The 25187-nt window shown below is 38.2% G+C and overlaps 1 protein-coding gene across 6 annotated transcripts in view; it reads right to left on the bottom strand.

The window, feature by feature from the left end:
* Slc16a9 (solute carrier family 16 member 9) overlaps nucleotides 1-25187 on the bottom strand; it is a 55883-nt gene that overhangs the window by 9425 nt on the left and 21271 nt on the right. For 5 of the 6 annotated variants that reach the window (XM_078041796.1, XM_078041780.1, XM_078041783.1 and 2 more), the window contains exons 2-3: nucleotides 24732-24958; nucleotides 9070-9213 (exon numbers count right to left, since the gene is read on the bottom strand). In XM_078041796.1, coding sequence (XP_077897922.1) covers nucleotides 9070-9213; nucleotides 24732-24927 — 340 coding nt within the window. In that variant the 5' untranslated portion in view covers nucleotides 24928-24958. The remainder of the gene's footprint in view (nucleotides 1-9069; nucleotides 9214-24731; nucleotides 24959-25187) is intronic. The other variant, XM_078041800.1, reaches the window with a different exon arrangement.

Below are 25187 nucleotides of genomic sequence, written 5' to 3'. Positions count from 1 at the left end.
TAATGTCCTGTAAATTTGAATTTTTTCATCATTAAAAAAATCTTACAACTAAATTTCCCTTCTTGAGTCTTAAAGGTAATATTTGTCTCCAAATTATATCCAAGTCTCTTGTTTGTTAGCATAATCCTTTTCTCTCTGTGAAGTATCTGATAACCCCAGTTTATTTTTCACAAAATTCTCCTTTTTCTCTAATGCATTTTCGTTTTGCCTGTCTTTTTCAACATTATAACTTTGAGGCTCACTGGAAGCCAAGGGGAAAACTGAATTTTAACCATGACCCATTAAGTGAATTAAGATCTTTTCCAGGTTGGGCAGTGGTGCGTGGCTATAATCCCAGTGATGCAGGAATCTGAAGCAGATGGGTTAAAGCAAGACCCTGCTCAAAGTAATTAACAACAACAACAACAACAACAATTTTACAAAATAACTGGGGATATAGCTCAGTAGTAGAGTGCTCCTGGGTTCAATCCTCAGTACCATAATACTTTATTTTGTATGTTTGAGGGGGGAAAAAATCTCACTAATTTAAACATTAATTGGATTAATTTATACAGCTGTCATTACAACATATAGAACACTTCATGATGTAAAGTGATACTAGTTCTAAAAAGTCAATTTTGTGAAACCAGAAAGTGTCAACCTTAACTGAGACTCTTTTTGAATGCTTTTGGAAGGGAAATGGATTTAATTTTCTGTGATTTGATTGTCAGGGTTCTATTAAATATGTGGCATGAAAAAAGACATTTCAGATTTCTAAATGCCAATGCCAACAATATTGAGGCAACAACTTTTAAATTTTTAACCTTAGATTACATAGAATTTTTAAAAAATAATTTAAAGTTCATGGATGTCAAATAAGATTATTATTTATTTGTTCTTTTAACTTATTCTTGAATTTTACCGATTTCCAGAAGTTGCAATGCACTCAAGGAGAAATCATCTCAACTGCATTATTAATGGAAACTATCGTCAGTATTTAACAGTGCATGAAAATCTCAAAAGATAACTGATTGAGAATTCTTAGCATTTTGTAATCCTATGTACTCTGCATTTCCAGTTATTTTCTTTGTGCTTTTAATAGCGTTTTCCTAATGCTTATGCTATTTATTTTTTTAACCCTAGCAGAAATTTAAAATGTATTTTCTTCAACGTTTTCAGAAATGCAGAAAGTAGCACATTACTCTCACACCTCTATTAGGAAGATCTTAAGCCAACAGTTATTAAAGAGAGGTTGTGAAGAACTCATGGAGTCCATGAAGCCAAAAATATTGTTACCAGAATGCCAAGATGTTGTTGACTTTTTTCACTGTGTTCATATTTATGCTGATGGTACAGAAAAAAAGATGGCAAAAAATTGCAAAAGACTTAGCAGAAATCAAGGTATTTGTACCAAACTTCATATCTCATAGGCTTTACCACCACATACTCACAGTGAAATCAAACAAAATTGCTTTAAATGCTTCGTCTGTTTTATAAAAATTGCTCTAAAGACAAGCACTTAAGCAATTGTTTCAGTAGCCAGCTAAAATAGCCACTGCTTTTTTTTTTATATAACCCTGTGTTTTTTATTTGTACAATGTCTAATAAATAAACTGTGATTATTCACTCTGAGTATTTGGCAGATATTTCCTTAAAAATGGACTAACAAGGGAAGCAAGTGTCAGTAATTACCACCAGTGATAAAAGCCAAATTTTCCAGTTAAAAAAAATAGAATTTTAGAAAACTTGTATCTTGCACCATGAATTTTATAGCTTTCCAACACATACAGATTTTCTAATGAGCTTGTTGGTAATATTAACGAAAGTGATTTTTGAAATATCTTAATATTTTTAAAGTTCTTGAATTACTTAGAAAACTAATGTTTTTCAAATAAATAATAAATAAATAATAATAATTGTTATAAAGTCAAGTTTGAAAAAATAATCAAGTTACAAAATAAATGAGTTTAATATAACAAAGTACAAAAATGTATACTGATGTGGTATCAGGTGCACATTGCAATTAATCTTTTAGGAAACTATCTCCTACAGAATTTTCATATAGTATCAAAGAATATGTCCACTTGACTGAAAAAGCTATTAAAAACACTTCCCTTTTCTACCTACATCTTTCTGTAATACCAAATTTTCTTCATAAAACTCAAAGCATAAAACATGATTAAAAAAACATATTGCAACAGAGTCAGTACTGGTATACATATGAGAACCCATGTCTTCTATGAAACTAGGTACTAAAAGATTTTCAAAAGTTTGAAAACAATATCACTCTTCTCAGGCTGGAGGTGTAGCCCAGTGAAAGAGCACCTGCCTAGCAAACCAGGATCTGGATTTGACCCCTATCACTACAAAACAAAATAAAACAAAACAAACAAACAAAAAAGCAACAATAACAAAAACATTCTTCTTACTAAATTCTCACTGAATTTTGTTTTGTTTTAGAAAACAGAGTTATTTCATATAATAAATGTGTTATTTATGTTAACATGTACTGAGTTTGCTTTCTTTAAATGAATGACTAAGCAAATATTTTTAAAATTTCTTATATTGTATGTAGTAAATTTTTATAGAATAAAGAAAAATATAATCCACATAATCAAAAGCTCCTTGGGGTCCTAAATACGAAAGTAAGATGAAAACATCTGGTAACTACTGCTTTAAAGCATTCCCTGGTCCTAATCAGTTTTGATCAGACTCAAAAAAAATGATGAGCATCGATCTCCAGTAGAAGCATAATTTTAAAATAAAATATCCACACTGCTGAGAATTCAAAGCATAAAACATGAGTTAAATACAATTGTTTCCCTTTGCTTAAATAATTAAAACTAAATATAGTTAGATGGTCTAACATTTATTTTCCACATTCTTTGTTTGATTTCACACATCTTTGGGTAAAAACACAATTCCAGAGGCCTCTTTCCCCCATATCCTCATATCTATAAAAGTTGTCAGATCAAAGCAGAGTCACTTTTGTCCATCCATAACCAGAAACTAAATAAAGGTGGGAAGTTATAAAAAAGAGGATCTCATGCATGAATGCAAGAACTATTCATAAAAGATACTGCCAGATCTATAACTCTGCAAAAAGGCCGAAAGAAAGAAAGAGAGAGAGAGAGAGAGAGAGAGGAAGGAAGAAAGAAAGAGAGGAAGGAAGGAAGGAAGGAAGAAAAAAAGAGAGGAAGGAAGAGAAGGAGAGAGAGTAGGGGAAGGAGGAAGGGAGGGAAGTAAAGGAAGGAACAAAGGAGGAAAATCTTCTGCAAGGACATCCACCCAACAACTGGGCAGATGCCACCCTTGTTATTGATTCTTGTAGCCAAGGATCTTTTTCCAAAAAATCCTATATAATCCACCTCATTTCACCTTTAAAAACTTCCTCTTCCTTCAACCTCCTTAAATTATGCTCATCATTTTCTATGGCATGAATATCCCCATTTCAATGATAGTATACTCTCAGATAAGCTTAATTGATCTTTAGAGAATCTCTCTCTGATTGTTATTCAGGTTAGCACATCCAGCTGTTTATCACACCCACTCTCTGCATTATCAACCACCATCATCTCTCTCTGCACTGCTACTGCCTCATTTGACCTCCTCCAGCTTTTCTGATCTGACTATGGCCTCCTAATTAGTAGTTGTCTCAACCTCCAGTGCTTTCCCCACCAATCTAAGCTGCTTCCCAACGGTACTCATTACATCATGCTCCTGAAATAAAGACTACATAAAACTTTTTCTCATCAGGCCTCTGCTTTGATATATTTACAGTTCCCCATGTGACTCGGGGGGGGGGGGCGGAGGGAGAGACTGCTGTTATCCATTCTATCTCATGCTTCTAAGCATCTGGGCTCTGAAATGTCTTCCTCAAACTACCCTTCCAATGGATATCCAGCTGTCCTTTAAATTTCCACACCCTCTTCCTGCACATACATAGTACACCAGTGCTGAATGCTGGTTTCACTTCACTATTGTACTTATTTTTGTACATTTATAATTCTATAGTTTTATGGCATTGTATAGATTTAACCTCAGATTGTATTAGAAAATCTTAGTTCCTTACTACAACTGCATATCCATGATGATCAAAAGACTATCTTTAATGATATAACCATTTAAAAGGAGGAGTGGAGGAGAGGCTCGTAAAATTCTACTTTTGCCACAATTAGAGTAAGAAAGTCAGATGAAAATGAGTTTTTCTCCTTCTATATCAGTGGATTATACAGATATCAAGAAAATTAAGGAAGATCAAACTCAACAATTTGACAAGGTCCTTAGCAACTCAGTGACATTCTGTCTTAAAATAAAAAATATAAAGGACTGGGAATGTGGCTTGGTGGTTAAGTGTTGACAGCCATCCATGGGCTATGTGTGAACTACACCGGCATTGTAGCCTTTGAATAGGAACATCTGGTATTTGGTAACTTCCCGTGGCCGTCGCACAAGGTAAGATGGCCCAAATACATGTGAATTTCTATTCAGCTCTGCCTGGTCCCACACAGCACTGGAGATGAGGTAACCTGGTACAGCCACACTGCCTCTTAGAGATAGGTGTGACCGGCCAAGATGCCAATCAACCTGCCGACTGCAGGGCTTACAGAAGCAAGACTTCACCCCTGAAACCTTATCCCTGCCTTTGATGTACTCCCTTAAATAAATCACCAAGAGCCAATTTTTAATTGTCCAGCTCCAGCTCCTGTGTAGACGGGATCTATCAGGCACTCTGCTTCAAAACTATAATTCTGACTCTGTTTCTTATTTTTTCACTAATTATTTCTGACTTATTTTCTCTAGTGACTTATACCCTCCTGAGCAAGAAAAAGGACCCCCTGGTGAGGCAATGGTGACCTCCCCATAATTAAGTGCTTCTGGGTTTAATCTCTGGTACCAAAAAGAAAGGAAGGAAAGAAGGGAGGGAGGAAGGGAAGGAGGAAGGGAGAAGGAAAGATAGAAAATGAAGGAAGATGAAGGAAAAGAAATTGGATTTTTCCAAAAATCAAGAAGGGGGTATTAAGAAAATCATAATCAAGCAGCCAAGAGACAATATATTCCACAGAAAAGAGAATTCTGAGAAACAAATTAGTTTGGAAGTATGCTTTTCAGAAAAAAAATATATATTAGAAAGAGACTTCAGCAATTCACTAATGGAATATTTTCTACATTACCATTCCCTGTCCCATCTAATCTCCAATCTCACACTACACTGTCTTCTTCTAATTTAGTAAAGTTATTGAGAAAATAGGAGTCTAAATTACCAGGATTGACTGTAAGGCTTACAGTTATTTGAAAACTAGACACAATTTTATTTGAGCTGAAAAAGAAAAAACCTAAACAGGATAACATATTTTTAAGATGATATTTTTTAAAAGATCAACTATTAAAGAGAATTATGCCAGTTAATATATTTTAGTGTTTATTTTGGCCTTTTAGGTTGAAATTAGATATCCAATATAGGTTTGATTTCTTTTTTAATATTCTTTAATCGATTACACAAGTACTTATGATTCAGTACAGCCTCTTGGACAGCCAAAACTGCTGTCATAGTCTTGAAGTCAGAAAGGAACTTAAGAATAAAGGAACAGCTGGGTGCAGTGGCACATGCCTGCAATCCCAGTGAACCTGGAGGTTTAGACAGGAGCATTGCAAGTTCAAGGTCAGTCTCGGCAACTTAGGGAGACCCTATCTTGCAATAAAAAATAAAAAGAGCTGGGGATATATCTCACTGGTCAAGTATCCAGGTTCAATTCACAGTACCCAAAACAAATAAGAAAATAGAAGAAACAGAAGTCATGAAACATGTTTACAGACTGTTAGCTGGGAATTGGCTAAGGCAGCCCATGATCTGACCCCAGAGCCTGCCTGTTAGCATTATCTCTTTGCCTAGGCCATACCCTCTGCCTTATGAGGCCATCTAGCTCATTACACACACATGAGAGTTCTTAGAGTATGATTCTTCACAAAACTTGGGTTCAGTAAATGCTACGTTTAGACTGAACTTTCCTTGTCCGCCCCCCCCCACCCAAGGAGCTCATGATACAGAAAGGAGAGGAGTTTTGACTGTATAGTAATTTCCTGCCATTTCTTTTCAACTGGATACTTTACTTCAAATGGTAACAGAATGGAAATGGTGTTGTACATCATTATCCCATTTCTCTGTCCCACAAATATTCTATGAGCCCTGTATCATGAACATTTAAAAAAGTAAAATCACAAAGAAGCCAATCATGGGAGTAAGTATTAATAATATAATAGCAAGGAATAGCTCGCAGGACCCCAACAATTACCAGAGTGAATGATTTCTTTTTTCATTTATTGAAATCTAACTCAATTATTTTACTATTTTATTGTTATTAATGTTGCTTGACTTCCTTTAGCCCTCACAAGACCCATATGAGGTAGGATTCATAGCCTGTCTTCACAGATGAAGGGAAGGTCATTCATGAACATTAAAAGGCTTTCTCAAGGTCATAGGACCTACATCTCTTGTCCTGAAGTCCACTGTTTGCTTCATAAACTGATAACTTCCTCCTAATCTCTGGGATTCACCACCTAGCAGACATGAGCCTGTTTTCTGACTCAGAACCCTTAACTTAAGAAAAGACCAGGAGGGGCTGGGGATGTGGCTCAAGTGGTAGCACGCTCGCCTGGCATGCGTGTGGCCTGGGTTCGATCCTCAGCACCACATACAAAGATGTTGTATCCACCGAAAACTAAAAAAAAATAAATAAATGATTCTCTCTCTCTCTCTCTCTCTCTCTCTCTCTCTTTCTCTCTCTCTCTCTAAAAAAAAAGAAAAAGAAAAGACCAGGATTTGGAAGGAAGGAGATTGCAATAAGCACTATGACAGGTATGTAAGTAATGATAATCTGAATTCTCCCCTGAAGATAGCTATGGCATCTTATTTATTTATATACTAGGGAAAGTGAAAATTCTTTTGTGCATTGATAGATACAGAATGAATGGGTTGACATTGCTAACTAAGGACCTGAGGAGTTTACATGGCATCCCCTTGGAGTGGGCTCCTTTGAGTGCTAGGTAATATAAGGGATCTGACTCAGGTCTTATTAATAATAGGTTCACTGGGCCAAGGGGCCCATCCAACTTTCATTTCTCTAGGCCCTGATATTTAGTTTAAACACAAAAACATGATAGTTGGTATAATGCCTGTATTGTTCCTTGGTTCTTTGGCCAAATAAAAGAGGTGGTGGTGGTGCTGGGCTGTAGCTCAGTGGTAGAGGGCTTGCCTAGCATGCATGAGGTCTTGGGTTTGATGCCCCAGCACCACACCCACACACACAAAGTGTAAATGATATTAGTTGCTGTAATTTCCAGTACTCATTATTGGGGAAATATTTCCAAGTAAAAAAGAATATTGGTAGTAAACAAAATTAGGTTCTTTCAGATACTTAGATGAAACTTTTGGAAGTTATAGGTCATCTTTTTCAAATTTCAACAGCTGTTAGGTATAGAGTCCAGTGATTTTGTTTTTTATTTTTTTCATTTTTAGTACTGGGGATTAAACCCAGGTCCTTGCACATGCTAGGCAAGTACTCTACTGTTGAGAGCCACAGCCAAAGGGGCCCCAGCAAACTTCCAGCTGCCAGCAAACTTCCAGCTGCTGGCTGATGATTGGCTCACAGCGGCCCCAGCAACATCTAGCTGATTGGCTCCTCTGCGGTGATGCTCATTGGGCTGTTTCCCTGCCCTTTCAGACCACGGAGCTGCTCATTGGGGGACTTCTTTGGCCCCGCCCACACGACCCAGCCAATCGGCCTCAAGAGCAGGAGGATTGTGGGAGGTGGAGAGGTTGGTGTTGGGGTGAGAGGCTTGTGGGAAGCCAGTGGTGGCAGTTGGGCTCTGAGGGTTTTTTCCTGAGGAGCTGTTTTGTTTGGCGTGTGTGGTTCTAAAAATAAAGTTAGTTTCTTTTGACAAGTGGCTCCTGAATTGTGCCCAGCCAGACTGCAGCACTTTACCACTACACCATGCCCTAGCTCTTCTTATTTTATTTTGATACAAGGTCTTGCAAAGTTGCCCAAGATCTCCTGCCTTAGCTGGGATTACCAGCATGTATCACCTCAGAGAGTCTGGTGATTTTTAACATTGAATGCAATTAGTGGAACCCATGGCAAGTGTAGCACCCCCACCTCCATTGTCAGCATCCTTAGGTCATGAGCTCTCTACTCTTGGCTCTTCTGTAACCAAGATCATTCATCAATAATTATCCCTACCATACAGTTTTCTTCACTCTCACGCTTTATTTATGTTTTTGTTTGTTTTTTATTGGAAAGGGGGTGTACTAGGGATTGAATTCAGTGCAATTCAACCACTAAGTTTCAACCTTACTCCTTTTTAATTTTTGTTTCAAGATAGGGTCTAAGTTGCTCAGGCTGGCCTGGAACTTCTGATCCCACCTGCCTCAGCCTTCAGAGTCACTGGAATTACAGACACCCTCCACTGCACCTGGTTCATGCCTTATCTTTTAAAATAATGTGTTATAAAATCTACCTTATACTTCCACTGTAACTTTTAATTTAGGCCCTGGCAATAGCTATTGTGGAACACAAACAGTTCATCAGAGCCCTGCTTGACTGCCTAATATGAAAGGGACCACTTCTAGGTCTGAGAAGCACCAGATGCCATGACATCTAAGTTGTATGTTTCTCTTCTCTTGCTTTTCCTTTTTTGTGCTTACAGCAAGACAAGTGCTAGCATGAAAACGTTCTTGTGCCTTACAAGCAGACATAAAGTGGATTGTTCAAATGCTCATCCTCTCACACATTTGTGTGTGTGTGTGTGTGTGTGTGTGTGTGTGTGTGTGGTCAAGGATCAAACCCAGGACCTTGTGTGTGCTAGGCAACAGCTCTACCACTGAGTTACAACCCCAGCCAGCCTTCCCTTTCACATACTTTGATTCACTGAGAAGACACATTGTTAAAGCAACAATTTTTGGAGAATTTTCACTGAGTGTAAATTATTACTGAACATTTTCACTCCTTATCTTAATTGAATAATAATCTTGACTCTGGTGAAATGATGTGTGATTTGTGAAGTTAGAAAAGTCATAGTGACCAAGCTCCTTACCTACAACAATGCCATAGGAAAAAAGCAGAAAGTAGATATTGGGAGCAAAACTGCTCAACATCAGGCCTCCAGCCACCATGAAGCCACTGAAGATTGTGACAGATCTTGCTCCAAAAGATGAGACACAGAGACTGCAGACAGGGCCTTAAAAAAAAAAAAAAAAAGAAAGAAATCATCACTTACTTAACATTCATCTCTTTCCCACAATTATATGATCAAACCATCATAAGTTCAAGATGACCTTTTTTCTATCATAAAACACACAACAACAAAAATAACCCCCATGACAGGTGTGGTGGTGCATGCCTGTGATCTCAGCTACTCGTGAAGCCGAGGCAAGAAGATCCCAAGTTTGAGGCCAGGCTCTACAACTTAGTAAGACTCTGTCCCTAAACTTAAAAATAAAGAAAGAGAAAGAAAGAAAGAAAGAAAGAAAGAAAGAAAGAAAGAAAGAAAGAAAGAAAGAAAGAAAGAAAGAAAGAAAGAGAGAGAGAGAGAGAGAGAGAGAGGGAGGGAGGGAGGGAGGGAGGGAGGGAGGGAAGGAGGGAGGGAGGGAGGGAGGAAGATTAAAAGCAGGGTGAGGGTGTTGAGCAGAGATAGAATACTCCTGGAAAGAAAGGAAAGGAAAGCAAGAGAGGAAGGGAGAGTGGGTTGCTTTGGAGTCACTTAATTCAAATTCTAGCATAACTACCTGCTAATCATTTGATCTTGGACAACTTATTTTATCTCATTTCATTTAGTTTCCTCATCTGAGAACTAAAATAATGAAACTGCCCACCTTACAGTGTTACTCTGCACTGTTGGCAAAACCGATCACCACCTGGATTTATTGTTCTATGTATGAGAAGGTAAGTGTTCATGTAATGGGATTTAAATAATAGTAAAATTCCACTAACACTGTAACAGAATTACAGAGCTATGAAAGGACATTAGGGTCTCATTTTATGTGGTGGGAAAATGAAGTTCTGGTAAGTTGTCCAAGACCATAGTAGAAAAAAGATCCAAGATTTGAAGCAAAGAGAAGTATACCTTAGCTGAGTTAACAACACTGCAAGGTACAGATTATAATCTTCAATTTTCAAAAAACACATCTGCCCACATGGCTAAAGGCAGTCAATACTGTTAATAAATATGTAGAGCAAGCAGGATCCTCATAATCTACTAGAGATGAACATGACACACTGTGAAACCCAGAAGTTCTAATTGTGTGGATATACTCAAAAGAAATACTATTATACCCAAAGTCATCCAAATGTTCATAGCAGAGCTATTAATAAAATCAGGTAACTGACTTTAAAATCAGCTCAAATCAGGTAACTCAGACATTCATCAGCAATGGAGTATATGAGTTAATTCTAATTTATATTTATAATGGGCTACTTATGGTATTAAGAATGATCTACAACTACACTAATGATAAGAATGTAATTTCTCAAACATCTTGAAAGACACACAATGCGAAGGCATGAACCATGTAATTACAACCATAAAAGTACAAATACAGGCAAAATGATCATTAGATTAGACATGGTGGTGCACACTTATAACCCCAGCAACTCTGAAGGCTGAGGCAGGAAGAAACCCTATGTTCATATATAAATATACTATCCGTGTTACTCCACATCATACACAACCACAAGAATGGGAAGATATACTCCATGTATGTATAATATGTCAAAGTACACACTACTATCATGTATATCTAAAAAGAATTTTTTAAAAGATCACTGAGATGTGGCTCAGTTCCACCCCCTGGGCTCCACTCCCAACACTAGAATAACAAACAAATAGACGAAAATAAAATAAAAAGTACTGGGATGAAACTCAATGGTAGAGTGCCCCTGGGTTCAATCCTCAGTACTGGAAAAAAAAAATCTATGGTTAAAAGTCAAGGATAGTGTTTTCCTTGTAGTGGGGAAGAGTAGTAACTAGAAGAGAATGCAGTTGAACTGTGTTCCAGATGCAGCTCATGTTCTAGGTTTGCATGAGAATGATTACATGGCTATGTCATTTATGAAAATTTATTAAGCTTTACTCATATGCTATGTGCACACTTCTGTATGGACTGTTGGCTTTTTTTTTCTCTCAGTATTGAAGACTGAACCCAGTAGTACTTTACCACTGAGCTATATCTCCAGCCCTTTTAATTTCTTTCTTTTTTTTTTTTTAATTTTTGAGACAGGGTCTCACTAAATTGCTGAGGGCCTCACTAAATTTCTTAGGTCCTCACTAAATTGCGAAGTCTGACTTTGAATTTGCCATCCTCCTGCCTCAGGCTCCCAAGCCACTGGGATCATAGATGTGTGCCACTGCACCCAGTCTTTTCCTTCTTTTGTAAGTAACCCTAAATTGAGAAATAATGGAAGCCTTCCCAATTCACACTATTAGTTAGTGGCAGAGCCAGGATCCCATGTCCCAAAGCCAAACATTATTCCCAATATCATGATTTACATACATTTAAAACTGAATTATGACCATTGAGACTAAAACCACATAACTTCCAATACCTAAGGATCACCCATTCCTCTCTGGCCATGAACTGGCTTCTGCCATTTTCAGGCCCTCTTCTGTGAGCAAATGCAGAACAGCAGATATATTTATATGACAAACGGAGAGGAATATTCTGGGGCTTGGGGGGTACCAGGGATTGAACTCAGGGGCGCTCAACCACTGAGCCACATCCCTAGCCCTATTTTGTATTTTATTAGAGACAGGGTCTCACTGAGTTTCTTAGCACCTCACTAAATTGTTGAGGCTGGTTTTGAACTCACGATCCTCCTGCCTGCACCTCCCCAGCTGTTAGGATTACAGGCATGCACCACCACATCTGGCTGAGGAATATTCCGCACCAGTGTTTAAAATTGAAAATCCACTTGAAAGATGAAACTTAACATCCAAGAGTTGAGCTGTTTGTATACCCAATGAGAAATACTTAGATGTTTCAAAAATAGACATGGTTTTAAGAATCAAATTTCATAAATGGATGTCTGACAACATAAAGGCATGACCCTTCTCTGTTGTTTACCAAACTGCATTGACACTGAGAGTCACTGTTTATAAATTTAACAGCCACAATGGAAATGAAGCACAGAGAGATTATTACTGACATGCTCGAAAGATTTCAAGTTGAATCTTCAAAATAAGACTTTAAATGTACGCTCCTTAACGTTTATTAATGCCACAAAAAAAACACACAGTTGGGGTGTCTGGAGTTAGTGATAAAAGTTAATCATTTTATAAAATATATGACATCTTGGGACATGGTGGCACATGTGGTGACTTAAAAGACTGAGGCAGAAGGATCACAAATTAGAGGTTTTTAGCGATACCCTGTCCCAAAAAATAAAAAAATAAATAAAAATGACTAAGAACCAAGCTCAGTAGTAGAGTACTCCTAAGTTCAATCTCTAGTACCAAAAAAAAAGTAAAATAAAAATATAATATCATAATCAATTATGTGATAAAACATTAAATCATGATTCTTTCCAAAAAACTTTGAGCTCTAAGAAGAAATGAACAAAACTTCTTTGACAGAGGAAAACAACAAACGGAAAGCTTTTTTAAAAAAATTATTTTCACACTGCCATCTGCTGCTTACTTAGAGAAAAAAATTATTGATGTCAGAGATTAAAGACAAAAAATTGTAAGGCTGGGGGTGTAGCTCAGTGATAGAGTACTTATCTAGTACACATAAGGTCCTGAAATCAATCCCCAGTACCACCAAAAGTTAGGGGGAAAAGAGAAAAGAAGACAAAAGAGGCATTGAAATAGCTCAAACACTTCATTTTTAAATGATGAAACTAGAGCTCAGAAAGGTAAGTAATTTGCATAAGACCTATACATAGCCAGTCAAGGCCCTAGCTAGGGCCAGAGTCAGACCAGCATTCTTCTCAGTGAGATGTATTTCAATCAGGTTCTTAATTTTTTTCCCTAAAAATCAAAATATGTGTGAAAAAAATCACGTTTGTTAATATCTGACAGAGTAAGTACTTTTTATAAATTTATATCCAATTAATACAAAATATTTATGATCACTTGGTATTTAAAAATTTAGAGCAAATTGTTAGAATCCTCATCCTAAGAACGCGAGTATTTATAGATTCTCTCTGCAAAGATTCAAACCATAATAGCTTCATATTTCAACAAAAACAATTAGAACAAAGTACCACTAGTAACTATTCAAGTCACATCTGTAAAACTGTATTTAGTTGTTTTAGCTGTTGTCATAACACACAAGTTCTCCAAGATAATAACCATGCATTTCTCCTCAACACTGGATAAGTTTCAAGAGATGAGTAAAAATCAAAAGACTATTCTGAAGGGAGATTTCTTATGAGGCTTCAAGTCTTTCACATTGCACAAGGGACCTTTTGAATAGAAGTTAGTTAACCCATAATATGAATCAGTAACCTGAAAATTTTAGGAAAAAAAAAAAAGCAGTTTCCTTATTTTGTCATTGACATTTTAAAATGCAACAAACAACCAGGAGGTACAATGGTACACACCTGTAATCCCAGCTGAGGCAGGAGAATCACAAGTTTGAGGACAGCCTCAGCAATTTAGTGAGACCCTAAGCAACTTACTGAGATCCCCCTCAAAATTAAAAAAAAAAAAAAGGACGGGGGGGGGGAGAGGGGCACTGGGGATGTTGCTCAGTGGTTAAGTGCCTTGGGATAAATTCCTGGTATCAAAAAATAATTAATTAATTAACTAATTCGATGACCATCCATTATCACCACCACTTTCCTGGAAAAGGAGAAATCTTTTAATAAGGAAACATAAGAAGGATGTCATATCAGAATGAAATGCAAGACAACAGAAAAATAAAATCTTACACATATACACACACAACCTATGACGGCCTTTACATTCTTTGCCTTTTCTCTCTTTTTTTTTTTCCAGAAATTTTTTCTGGAATTTAAGGTGTGTGTCATTGTAAGAACCATTATTAGTAGTGTTGGAATTGGTCTTTGGAAGCCACTACTAATATTATTACCTGGGTTTTGGAGATCCCTCTTGTCTGGTTGGCTAAACTGTTAGCTGACAGAGCTGGCAGCACAGAGGAAGATCTAAATGGAAGCATGGGGCAGTGGGAGGTGAATGGCTCCATCCTTTCTAGGCCATATGAGGCAGTATCTTGTGAAATATATTCTACCCTCCTTCATGGTACCTGGGCACCACTTTTTTGGGCACAATGCTGACACATGCCCTCAAAAAGGTAAAAATGTGTGCATTGGGAAGAACAAATAACCCAATCAAAGTGAGGAGCAAAGAAATAAAAGAGAGATGAGATTTTGAGTATTGTGATTTCTTAAATACAAAACAAAACAAAATATAGAAAATACTTCTTTACTCGTCAGATGCATTGATATAATTTTCAACCAATGAGGGAAAGGAAAAAGAAAAGTCTAATTGAAGAAGTATTTTGTTATGATCACAAGTGAATTAGGAAAATGAAAAGGATGAATCACTTCTAAACAAGTAAGAAAGTAAGAGAGAGCTTTGCTTCCTTTAACCCTTCAGAGAATTGGGGAAGAAATCAACAGAATTTGATTTTTGCTATCAAAGTCTGTGTGGAGGTGGAATACTTGCCTAGCAAGTTCAAAGCTCTCTGGTTCAATACCCAGCACAGCAAAAAAAAAAAAAAAAAAAAAAAAGAAGGAAAGAAAAAGAAAGTTAGTGGGAAGGAAGAATTACTTGACTTTTTAAAACAGGTAATAGCATCATATTTAGATCTATGAGTTAATCAAAGAGAAAATGAATAACAAACCATTGTCATTCCTTCATTATTTACCAAGCATCTACTAGAGAAGTGCTGTATAACAGAAATACATAGAGTCACACACGTGAGCCACATTTGGAATTTTAAACTTTCTAACAGCAATATTTAAAAATAAAAAGAGTTAAAATTATTTTGAAGAATACATTGTATCTAACCTAAATATACCCAAATAACCTAATATATCCAAAATATCATTTGAATATCATTAATTAGGCAGGTAGAAGGATCTCAAGTTCAAAGACAGCCTGGGCAACTTAGTGAGACCCTGTCTCAAAATAAAAATAAAAACAGAATCGTTAATGAGATATGTAACCCCTGCCCCCAGTACTGGGGACAGAACCTAGTACTGCTCTACCACCGAGCTACATCAGAGTCATTTTTAATTCTTGCTTTGAGACAGGGTATCTCCAAGATGCCAAGGCTGGCTTTGATTTTTTCAAACTCCTGCCTCAGCCTCCAGAGTCGCTATGGTATTATAGGCATGTGCCACCACACCCAGTTTATACTAAGTGTTTGAAAGTCATTGTGTATTTTTATGCCTACAGCCATCAAATAAACCAAATTTCAAATGCCCATTAAACCCAACCACATGTGTGCACTGTATTAGACAGAACACTAGAATCTCATAACACAGAAAAATCACACACAATCCAGGACCTAGACTAGAAAGCAAAGCACACACACACATCAAGAGTTAAACCAAAGCCCAAGGCCACAGGCAGAAAGCACCAAAACAAAGGTTCAAACCATGCATTTTGAGATTTCACAAGAGAGAGATAGTCCTGGGCCTAGTAACTGAGACGTAAACTGGGCCGTGAAATATGGTTATATCAACAAAAGGATGGGGCTGGGATTGTGGCTCAGCAGTAGAGCGCTTGCCTAGCATGTGCAGGGGCCTGGGTTCGATCCGCAGCACCACATAAAAATAAATGAATAAAGATATTAATTCCAATTAAAAAATAAATATTAAAAAATATTTTAAAAAAGGACGAAAACGCATTCTATATGAAAGGAACAGAAACAAAATGCAATTTTCCAGTTTGTGATTATTATAAGGGTAGCTTTGAGAAAGAAATTATTTCCTTTGGGAAATAAACTCAACCTCCTTACACTTTGCCCCTACCCCAAAAGTCTCAGAGAGACCCTAGAATAGAAGGATGGCCAGGTCTGCTGTTTTGAAGCTATTAACTAGCCTCTGGGACAGTAAGAAATACGATATAAACTGGTAGTCAACCTGCCTCACAGCAAGGATTTCCTGTCAGAGGGGATCCGTTAGGCTTATCAGAGCCCTCCTCTCCACCTAAATCGCAGGGAGCCCACAGTGCTGGCTGCCCTGAACTGACAGGTCCTCACCCCTGGCTCAGCTGAGATTGCGAATCTCAAGTGCATCTCCCTGAGAAAGAAAAAAAAAAGTACGAAGGAGCTGAATCCCACTGAAACCCTTGACCTCATTTGTACTGATTGCCTCGTGGGTCGGCTGGTTTGGTGATATTCATATAGAAGGGTGGAAAGGGTACCAACACCCAGTCACTCCAATTCTGGAACTGGAGATTACACTGGAAATTGGCCAAGGCAACAGAATCCTGTGGGTGGCAGGAATTCAGTCCTCCTTGAAGGAATTATCAGTGTAGCGGGCTAATGCTAAAACCCGGCTCTGCTGACAGTCAGAACTCTTTCAGCAAATGGGGTTTCCTGTGTTGGTTCACTCTATGTACCTGGAGATAAATTTACTGACTCATATTAGGAGCTGGGAGGCTGCAAGGACCAAAAAAAAAAAAAATAGGGGAGGAGACTGTGAAATCTGCTTTGAGCACAAAACTACAGAACAGAAGATTTCCCTGCTGTTTCAGCAACTGGGTTGCCTGAGAAGTGGCTCCACCCTTCTGGGATCTGAAGATGACAAGTAGCCAAAAGATGCTTTAATGCATCATTAAAAAAAAAAAAAACTGCAAGGTCATGACAGTCCTCCAGTTTGGCTGCTTCTATTCCTTCCGTATTTCAGGTTTCACCCAGAGGAGCAAAATCAGTAGGGAATAAATATGAAGAGATTTATGGCAAGTAATTGGTTTGGGTGAATGGTCAGGTGACCCTTGGCAGGACAGGAAAGTACAGAATCCACAGGGCAGGCCACAGGAAGGGCAAGTTGGAACTCTCAGGCAAAGTCTGAAGCGGCAGCCCTCAGGTAGAACTTTTGGGAAAGTTCATTTCTGCTCCTAATGCTTTTGATGGATTCAATCCACCAGGATTAGCTAGGAAAAATCTCCCTTTTGAAACTGCACCATTTATGAACATTATTCATATTTGCAAAATCCCTTCACAATGATACTTAGATTAGGACTTAAATAACCAGAGAATGTGGCCTAACCAAGGTGACATGGAAGACTGATCATCATTTCTCCTCCCCAACTCCCCACACATTTCTTCTTCTACAGCCAAATTTCCTCCACCAAGAGCTGTCACCAGTGTGTCAACTCCAGACCTTTGCATACAGAAACCTGCACAGAGAGCCCTCTCCATACCTGTCCACCTGTAAAACAGTGCATCCTCCTATCTGGCTCACTTCAAAGACTGAGATGGTTAAACTGGACAGTTAAACTGTGATTGATGTGGGAATGAGTGTGGCTTCAAAAAGGATGCAGAGAAACTATCGCAGGGTGGCTCTTTTGGAAACTCGTCCTTAATAGTCACTTTCATTTCCCCTTCTCTTCACCTGACTTCTCTCTATTCCTTTTGGGTCCCTCCTTTCTCTCTGGTAGTCTAAATTTTAAAGAGAAGCTCCACCTAAATAGTTAGGATGCTACCTGCTAAATCTTTCTTTAGATTTACAGAACCCAAAACATTTGATGACTTTTGCCATGCCCCTCCTTAGTCTTTACTTATGACTAAAAAGAATTACATGAGCTAGCCCCAGCTGGCTGAGGTCCATAGGATGCTATTCCAGGAGAAGAGAAAGGAGAAATGCCCAGATGATTCTGCTCAGCACACAACCTTCCTGCCTGTCTCCTTCCCTCCTTCCCTATAAAATGTTTTGTGCCCATGAAACTCCCAACGTGTAGCTTTATACCCCTCCACCTTTCAGTCCTTGAATAGACCTCATTCCTTCCTACCAGCTCATCTTTGGAACATTGGCCTTCTAGTGGTGGGCAGCCCAGACTTATCCCAGTAACAAAATCAAAAAGGAGTTTCAGGGGTTTAGAGCACTTTTAGAGTCAGGAGGCCATAGTTCAGCAGACCTCAGACACATCCAGAGCTGAACCTTTGAACTGGGCTGCAGACACACCCACTCCTGGATGCAAGTTGACCAAGTTTGTCACATGTGTACAAGGAACCCCTTTCCCCACACTACCTAGATAGTGAGACCATGCCCAATCCCTTTCTCATGAAGCAGTTTAACTTCCAACAGCACCAATCCTAATTCCAGATTGATAAATGATGTCATTCCCAAACCCCTTGTAGTTTAAAGCTATCATTTTGTGGTCAGACCACATTTTCAAGATGCTTGAATCTGTTTTCCTGAGTTGTGATCCTAATTAGCCCCAAATAAAAGTAATTTTTTTTTGGTCTTGAGTAGGTTGATTTCATTCTCAGTCAACAAATCCTAGAGATTTTCTCAACCTTGCTATTTCCTTAGTATTTGTGAAGTTTCAAATTATTCATTATTTTTTTAATGTCTCTTCCCTGAGATTACTCCTTATAAGCATGAATGGTGTCTGATATCTTGGCACCACTAGCACAGATGAGACCTTATGAATCTGTGTCATGATGAAGAGCTCATTTTGCAATGTACAAGCCAGGAAGTGAAGACCCTCAATGCCCAGATTTACTCACCCTGGGGTAGGACAGAAGAAATTTTAAAAGAGAGGTAAAACGAAGACAAAAGTTCTGAAAGTCTTGTGCTAAAGTTCCTCCTATCTTTCCTTCCTGAGCCAGTTATCTCCCAGATCTGTCACTCTCAAGTTTCTGGGAAATCTACAAATCTTTACCCACAATCTTAAAGTTACTAGAAATCCATTGACTTCTAAAAATTGACCTGTAAACTGCTTATTAGTGCATTAGCATATGTGTTTGTTGGATAGCTTTTTGTTTGTTTGTTTGTTTGTTTAAACTAGAGTCCTTGGCTAGAGATTTGACTCTGGAGTTCCAATAAATCAGGTCTGGGTATTCACCTCCCAAAAATACAAACAGAAAAGGTAGCAGTGACAAGCATGAAAGAAATATTAGTCAGAACAGCTACTCTGGGAAGATCAGGGTAACCATGCCCTCAACTCTGTCTTCAAGGAGCTGAAAATGACTTTGAGGTTCTATAGAAAGAGGAATGAGGGCAAGGGTACTGGGGGCTTTTCATAGCTGCAGAAGCAGCTGATCTTGATCTGGTGTTGTCTGTCCCTCACTGTCTCCAGATTGGTGGGGCAGGGCCTTGTTCCAGATAAAATCATAAAAGTTGCTATTGCCTGGGAGTCAGCTTCGACTCATCACCAGATTTTTATTGGATCAGCACTATTCCTGGAAGCCAAGGTAACTAGAAACAATGCAATGGAGGCAGAGATGCCAAGTCTTTGATCCTGTTTTTAGCCACCCATCAAACATTTGCAGGTAAAAGTAAAAGCGTCTAAGTCCTTGTTACAGTTACTTTCTTAACATTCTCCATCGATGAGATAATGGAAAATACATCAATACAAGGATCCTGAGAATTGCCAGACCACCATAAAACATCTTGTGATCACCAGACTGATGTCAGCCCCACACACCTCCCCATGCCCCACCCCTCACTCTAGAGACGGCCCACATTCTCCCTTGACTGTATCCTGCTTGTTTTCCTAAATAAATCCCTGTGCTTCAACATCTGACAAGTGCTGAAATTCTTTTCTGTCTTGTATGTCAAGGACCCCATTGTCCTGAATTGAAGTTCCCTTCTCCAGGACCTACTCATACCACCTCCAGTGACAATCCCAAGGATCATCTGGATAAACAAATAATTCAGGCCACCTGCTGGGTACAGTGGTGCAAACCTGTAATCCCAGGTACTTGAGACCCTGAAGCAGGAGGATCACAAGATCAAGATAAGCCCGTCTCAAAATGAAATTAGGGAAACCCTATCTGAAAAAGGGCAGGGCACAGGTAGCTCAACAGTAGAGCACCTCTAGGTTAGATCCCCAGTACCAGAATGAATAATAGTAATTCAGGCAAAAAAGTATTTTCTCCTCAATTCAAGTTTCAAAGAAGAGCTATTAAGAATTAAGGTTATGGATCCTCAGCACCACATAAAAATAAAAAAAGGTATTGTGTCCATCTACAACTAAAAAAATAAAAAAAAATAATAAAAGAATCAAGGTTATGGAGAGAGAAAAGTTTAGAATTGCATGCCTGCCTCTTCCTAGTTCTGATATAAAGAGCAACTGTCCAAATCTGGCTTTGTCAGCTTTGTCAGAGATAAGGGATGGGTCTTTAAATTCCAGATGTTTAACTGCAACCCCAGGAAAGTTCTGGCACTCTTTGCTAACCCTTTCTTCCAAGAAGTGTCTTTGTCTTTCATTCTGAAGGATCCCTTTCTTTTTCAGGTTCTATAGTTTTGATGGAACTGCTTGAGTGAGTAATTTTACTCACGATTTTTTTTCTAACTCCTAACATTATCAAGCACTTACCACAGGTCAAGCATTATCTCAGTTATTCTACACAATAATCCTATATGGTTGGTAGTTTTATTATCTTCAATTTAAATGTGAACAGTGTTGCCAGGTTAGAAAAGCCTGATCTCAGGTACTACTCTTCCCATTAGAGAATGTATATCTTGAGCATTGTCCCTAAAGCCTTGAGGACAATAACACCCACTTCACTGCACTGTTATGAGGATCGACTGAGATTAAACAAGTAAAAGTGATGGGTAGAAACCAAGCACTCAATGAATAGTTGGAGAATGTAATGGAAAATTAAATACATGAAAACCAGAATTTGTATGTTTCTTGGCAAATGTCCTTATTCTGCTATCATAAAGTTCTAGAGGTCAAATCACAGAATTGATCAAGCATGATGTCTTCTCTGGACAAAATTGGATAAAGAAAATTACCAATGTGTCTCAGAGATTGCATAGCCTACCTGCATCAGAATGGGGGAGTTAGTTAAAATGCAGATTCCCAGGACCATACCCTATTCCCATCCCCACTTCCATCTCCACCCACTGATGTGTAAGAACTATGTTTTTTAAACAAACTCAAATAATTAATACATACCCCTGAATTTATGTATTTTTCATACATATCCCTGAATCTATGCATTTTTTTTCACTAGAATACTACCAGAACCAGGGTCACTGAAAACATAATTTATTTTTCATAACTATATGGCATGAGCAATGTCATATACACAAAGAAACTTGAGAGTTATCAAAAAAGTACAAAGCCAAAATCTAAACAGAAAAGGTTTCAGCCAGTATAGTTCCCAAATAAAAACCACTTTTGAGACTTCAGGGGAAAAATGGGACTGGTCTTGTAGTTTAGCGGTAGAAGGTCTGCTTAGCTCAAGTGAGGCCCTGATCTGATCCCCTGCATGCCTGCACATGCACGTGCCCGCACACACATGCATGTGCCCACATACAACATGCACATACACAGGGACGCACATTAATATACATGGCCCCCTTACAGCTGAATTAGAATGACTAAAGGGCAAAACCTAAGCAATCATGTGCTGAAATTTTTCTATAAATGATTCGAATTATCTCTCTGGTTAAGAACCACTAGTAACCATTTGGACTGCCAACATGAAAAATGCTTGACCCACTTCCAAAGTAATATTGATCTTATTTATCTAGAACAAAGTTGTCAAAAAAGCAGGTTTTCATTCTGGCTTACATACTGCTAGACACTGCTTGCTTACACAGTTCAACCTCAGCTTTCAAGATTTATCTCTTAATTTGTGCTATAAAGAACCACAGGGAAAACATCACATATTTTCAGTGGCGTGAACTATGCTCACAGCTGGACACAATGTCGGAAGGACACACACGCAGTCCCATAAGTGTTAGCTTTTTAGCTGTTTTGTTTTTCACTGCTTCCTCATCTTGAACTCTCTGCTCTCCTTTTTCTATGTTCATCTTCAAAAGCTTTGATTGGCAGGTCCAAGTGCCTCCTCATCAAACTGATGACATCAGGCCTAGAGAAATAAAGGGCTTTGCACAAGGTTCCTCAGCTACATGGTAGCAGACCCAGGACTTGAGTTAGCCTCTGACTAAGCTTCTCCAAGTACTTGTTCTCTCCCCGAATTTTGGTAAGATTCTTCATCGCTCTAGCCCCTACAAGCCAGGTTGGCCTCTTGGACTTGTAATCTAATTAGTTGCACAAGGCTCAGCTTTTTAGAAGGTCCCCACATTTTATTTAATGCTCTGCCATCATTGTCTTTAAATTATTAATAAGTTTTTAAACAAGGATCCTCTATTTTCGTTTTGTTTCAGGGCCTACAAATTATGTACCCTCTTGCTTAAAAGTACAGATGGCTGCCCCTGGCCCTGGAGAAAATTGAATATCCACTAGGAATGTGGAGAAAGTTTATAGCTACACTTCAATTTTCAAGGGAAAATTGGCCTCACCTCAAAGAGACCTCAGCCTTCTCTTACCTGGACAGACTTCATGAAAAGATGCCTCATTCTCCAAATAGGTACTAAGGAAGATGCCATTTTAGAATTATCCTTGGACCCTTGATGGAAGGTGGGTAGTTACATTTCTGTTTAACTTAAATATTTCCTAATGGAAATGGTGACTGTGCTTTTTGTCAATGTGACTAAAACACTTGACAGGAACAACTAGAGGAAGAAAAGTTTATTTGGGTTCACGGTTTTAGAAGTCTCACTCCATGGTTGGCCATCTCCACCCCGTGCGCTAGAGGTAAGGTAGAACATCATGGCAGAAGGGTATGGTGATTCCACACATGGGAGCCAGGAAGGCGGTGGGGGGGAGGGGAAGAGAGAGAGACAGAGAGAGACAGACATATGCAAGGAGCCAGAGACAAAATATAATCCCTAAAAGCACACCCCTAGTGACCCACCACCTTCAGCCATGCCCCACCTGCCTACAATGACTACCAGTATAGTAGACCTTTCAAGTTATTAATCCACCAAATGGGTTAATTTGCTAATTAGGTCACAGCTGTCATAATCTAATTATTTCACCTTTGAACATTCCTGTTTGTCTCACGTGAGCCTTTGGGAGACACCTCATGTCCAAATCATAACAGTGACAAATTAGAAGACTTTTTAAAATTTCTTTCCTTTCCACTCCAGGTTGTTTTCTAGAAATCAGTACTTTCAAATCCCTTTATTAGCATATCAATTACCATCCAGTTGTACTTTGACAACTTTATAAGCAGATCCTATTTTGAAAATTTCTTTCAAATAAAACTTGGGTAAACTTTTCCTATTTCTTTTGTGCTCATAATGCCAATATTATTTTCATTTGTTTAGTTATGCTTAGTTATCTTGCCTGTCACAGCCAGATTGTTAACATTATTTTTCAAGTCCTGTTTTTAATTTGTAAAGGTAACACAACAATTGGAAGCACTTGCTTCCTGACTGCACCCCCACCTCCCATCCAAGAGTCCCTTTAACATCCAAGAGACACACATATTTAAAAGAAGGAACAGCTAATGCACTTTGTTATAAGCATTTTAGAACTCAAAAACATCTAATAAATAACCAATTCAATGTTCTTATTTTCCTCACAAGAAGAAAGAATGTGATTTGGTCAGCAAATCATGTCAAATTCATGACACACAGGAAGAGATTTCCAGGGCTACTGACCCTATCTAAGTCACTGTCTTAGCACATTTATGCTTCAGTAGTTCTAAGTAAATTACAGCGACGATCACTAAGTATTACTGCAGAGTTCAAAGAATGATGTCAGAAATTGAAGTAGAATATGATGGTAAAACAAAATTAAAAATCCTCTAGTGCATAAAGATGATAGAAATCAGTATTATATAATATGCAACCATTTATTCAAAAACTTCCTTTCAAAGACACACAAACTACCACACATTTACCTTTTACAGAACCCAGATTAAAATCCTTAATAACATCATCATTATAAGACAAGACTACAATTTGCTGTGCCATATTTTTCTTATGAAGCTGTCATGAATATAGGACATTTGATCTGATCAGGGTAGCAAACCAGAAGAGCAATTAAGAGTCATGTGGAAACGACTTAGACATCTCCTGCACATCTTTTGGTCCTTTGGTCACCAACACATCTTGAATATACTTAGCACACTCCCTTCATCACTGATTCATTTGTACTCAAGAAAGTATATAAGTCCCCTCATGAAAAAGTGAGCTTCATTTTTTTTCCCCTGCGTGGTGCTAGGGATCCAACCCTGGGCCTCAGACATGCAGAAAACATGCCACCACTGAGCCACATTTACTGAGCTACCTCCTCAGCCCCAGACTATGAGCTTCTTAATGATAGGAACCTTGGGTTTGCAGTTCATTTTTTCATTTCTAGCATCTAGTGCACTGCCTGGCACACTACGATTTCTGTCCTCTTTAGGGAGAACAGTAGAGGAATTCATTCATTCATTCATGAATAATTGATTATTTTATGGAATTCCTGTGTTTTCATATTGATGTGTTAGAAGAAGGGGGCAAAGAGGACACATCAGGAAAATATGTTAGACATTTTATTTTCAGTGCTTGGAATCAAACCCATAGCCTTGTGCATGCTAAGCAATACTCTACCACTGAGCTACACCCCAGTCCATGTTATACTTCAAAAAAAGAAAAAGAAAAAGAAAAGAAAGCCTTTCTATGCCTTGCACAATGTTAACAATGCACAATGCAGCAAATGTAATTAAGGATGAAACAGTAAGGAGGGGCATACATTTCTCCACTTACTTGCAAGCAAGCCAACTCCACTGGCCAGGGATCCCACCCAGGCTGTTTTTCCTTTTCCTTCACCAAAGACATCCAACCATTCTATATATAAGACTCCAACAGCTAACGGGGATCCGTAACACAAAAACTGAGTGAAGAAGGAGACCAGCACAATTACCCAGCCCCATCCACCATCAGGTGATTTTTTAAATTCCATTGTAAGGTGAAGTTGGTGCTTTCTGTAGGTCCTAAAAGGAAAAAAAAGCAGAAAAGGAAGGCAAATTAAACTTAGATTGTGGTAGCACAGTATTTTTAGATTAAAATATCTCTTTCTAAATCAAGAAATAAAAAGAGTCCCTAAATATACATGAACAGGCACAAAATACTACTGACATATCAAGTTAGTTTTTTAAATTTTCACTTATGAAATCTTGGATCCACTAGTAAAAAAAAAATTTTTTTTTTGATTATAAAAAG

Source organism: Ictidomys tridecemlineatus, chromosome 1 (assembly GCF_052094955.1).
Source record: "Ictidomys tridecemlineatus isolate mIctTri1 chromosome 1, mIctTri1.hap1, whole genome shotgun sequence".
Classification (NCBI taxonomy): Eukaryota; Metazoa; Chordata; class Mammalia; order Rodentia; family Sciuridae; genus Ictidomys; species Ictidomys tridecemlineatus.
Note: the sequence above shows the minus strand (reverse complement) of the source record. Positions and strands in the feature narration are given on the sequence as shown.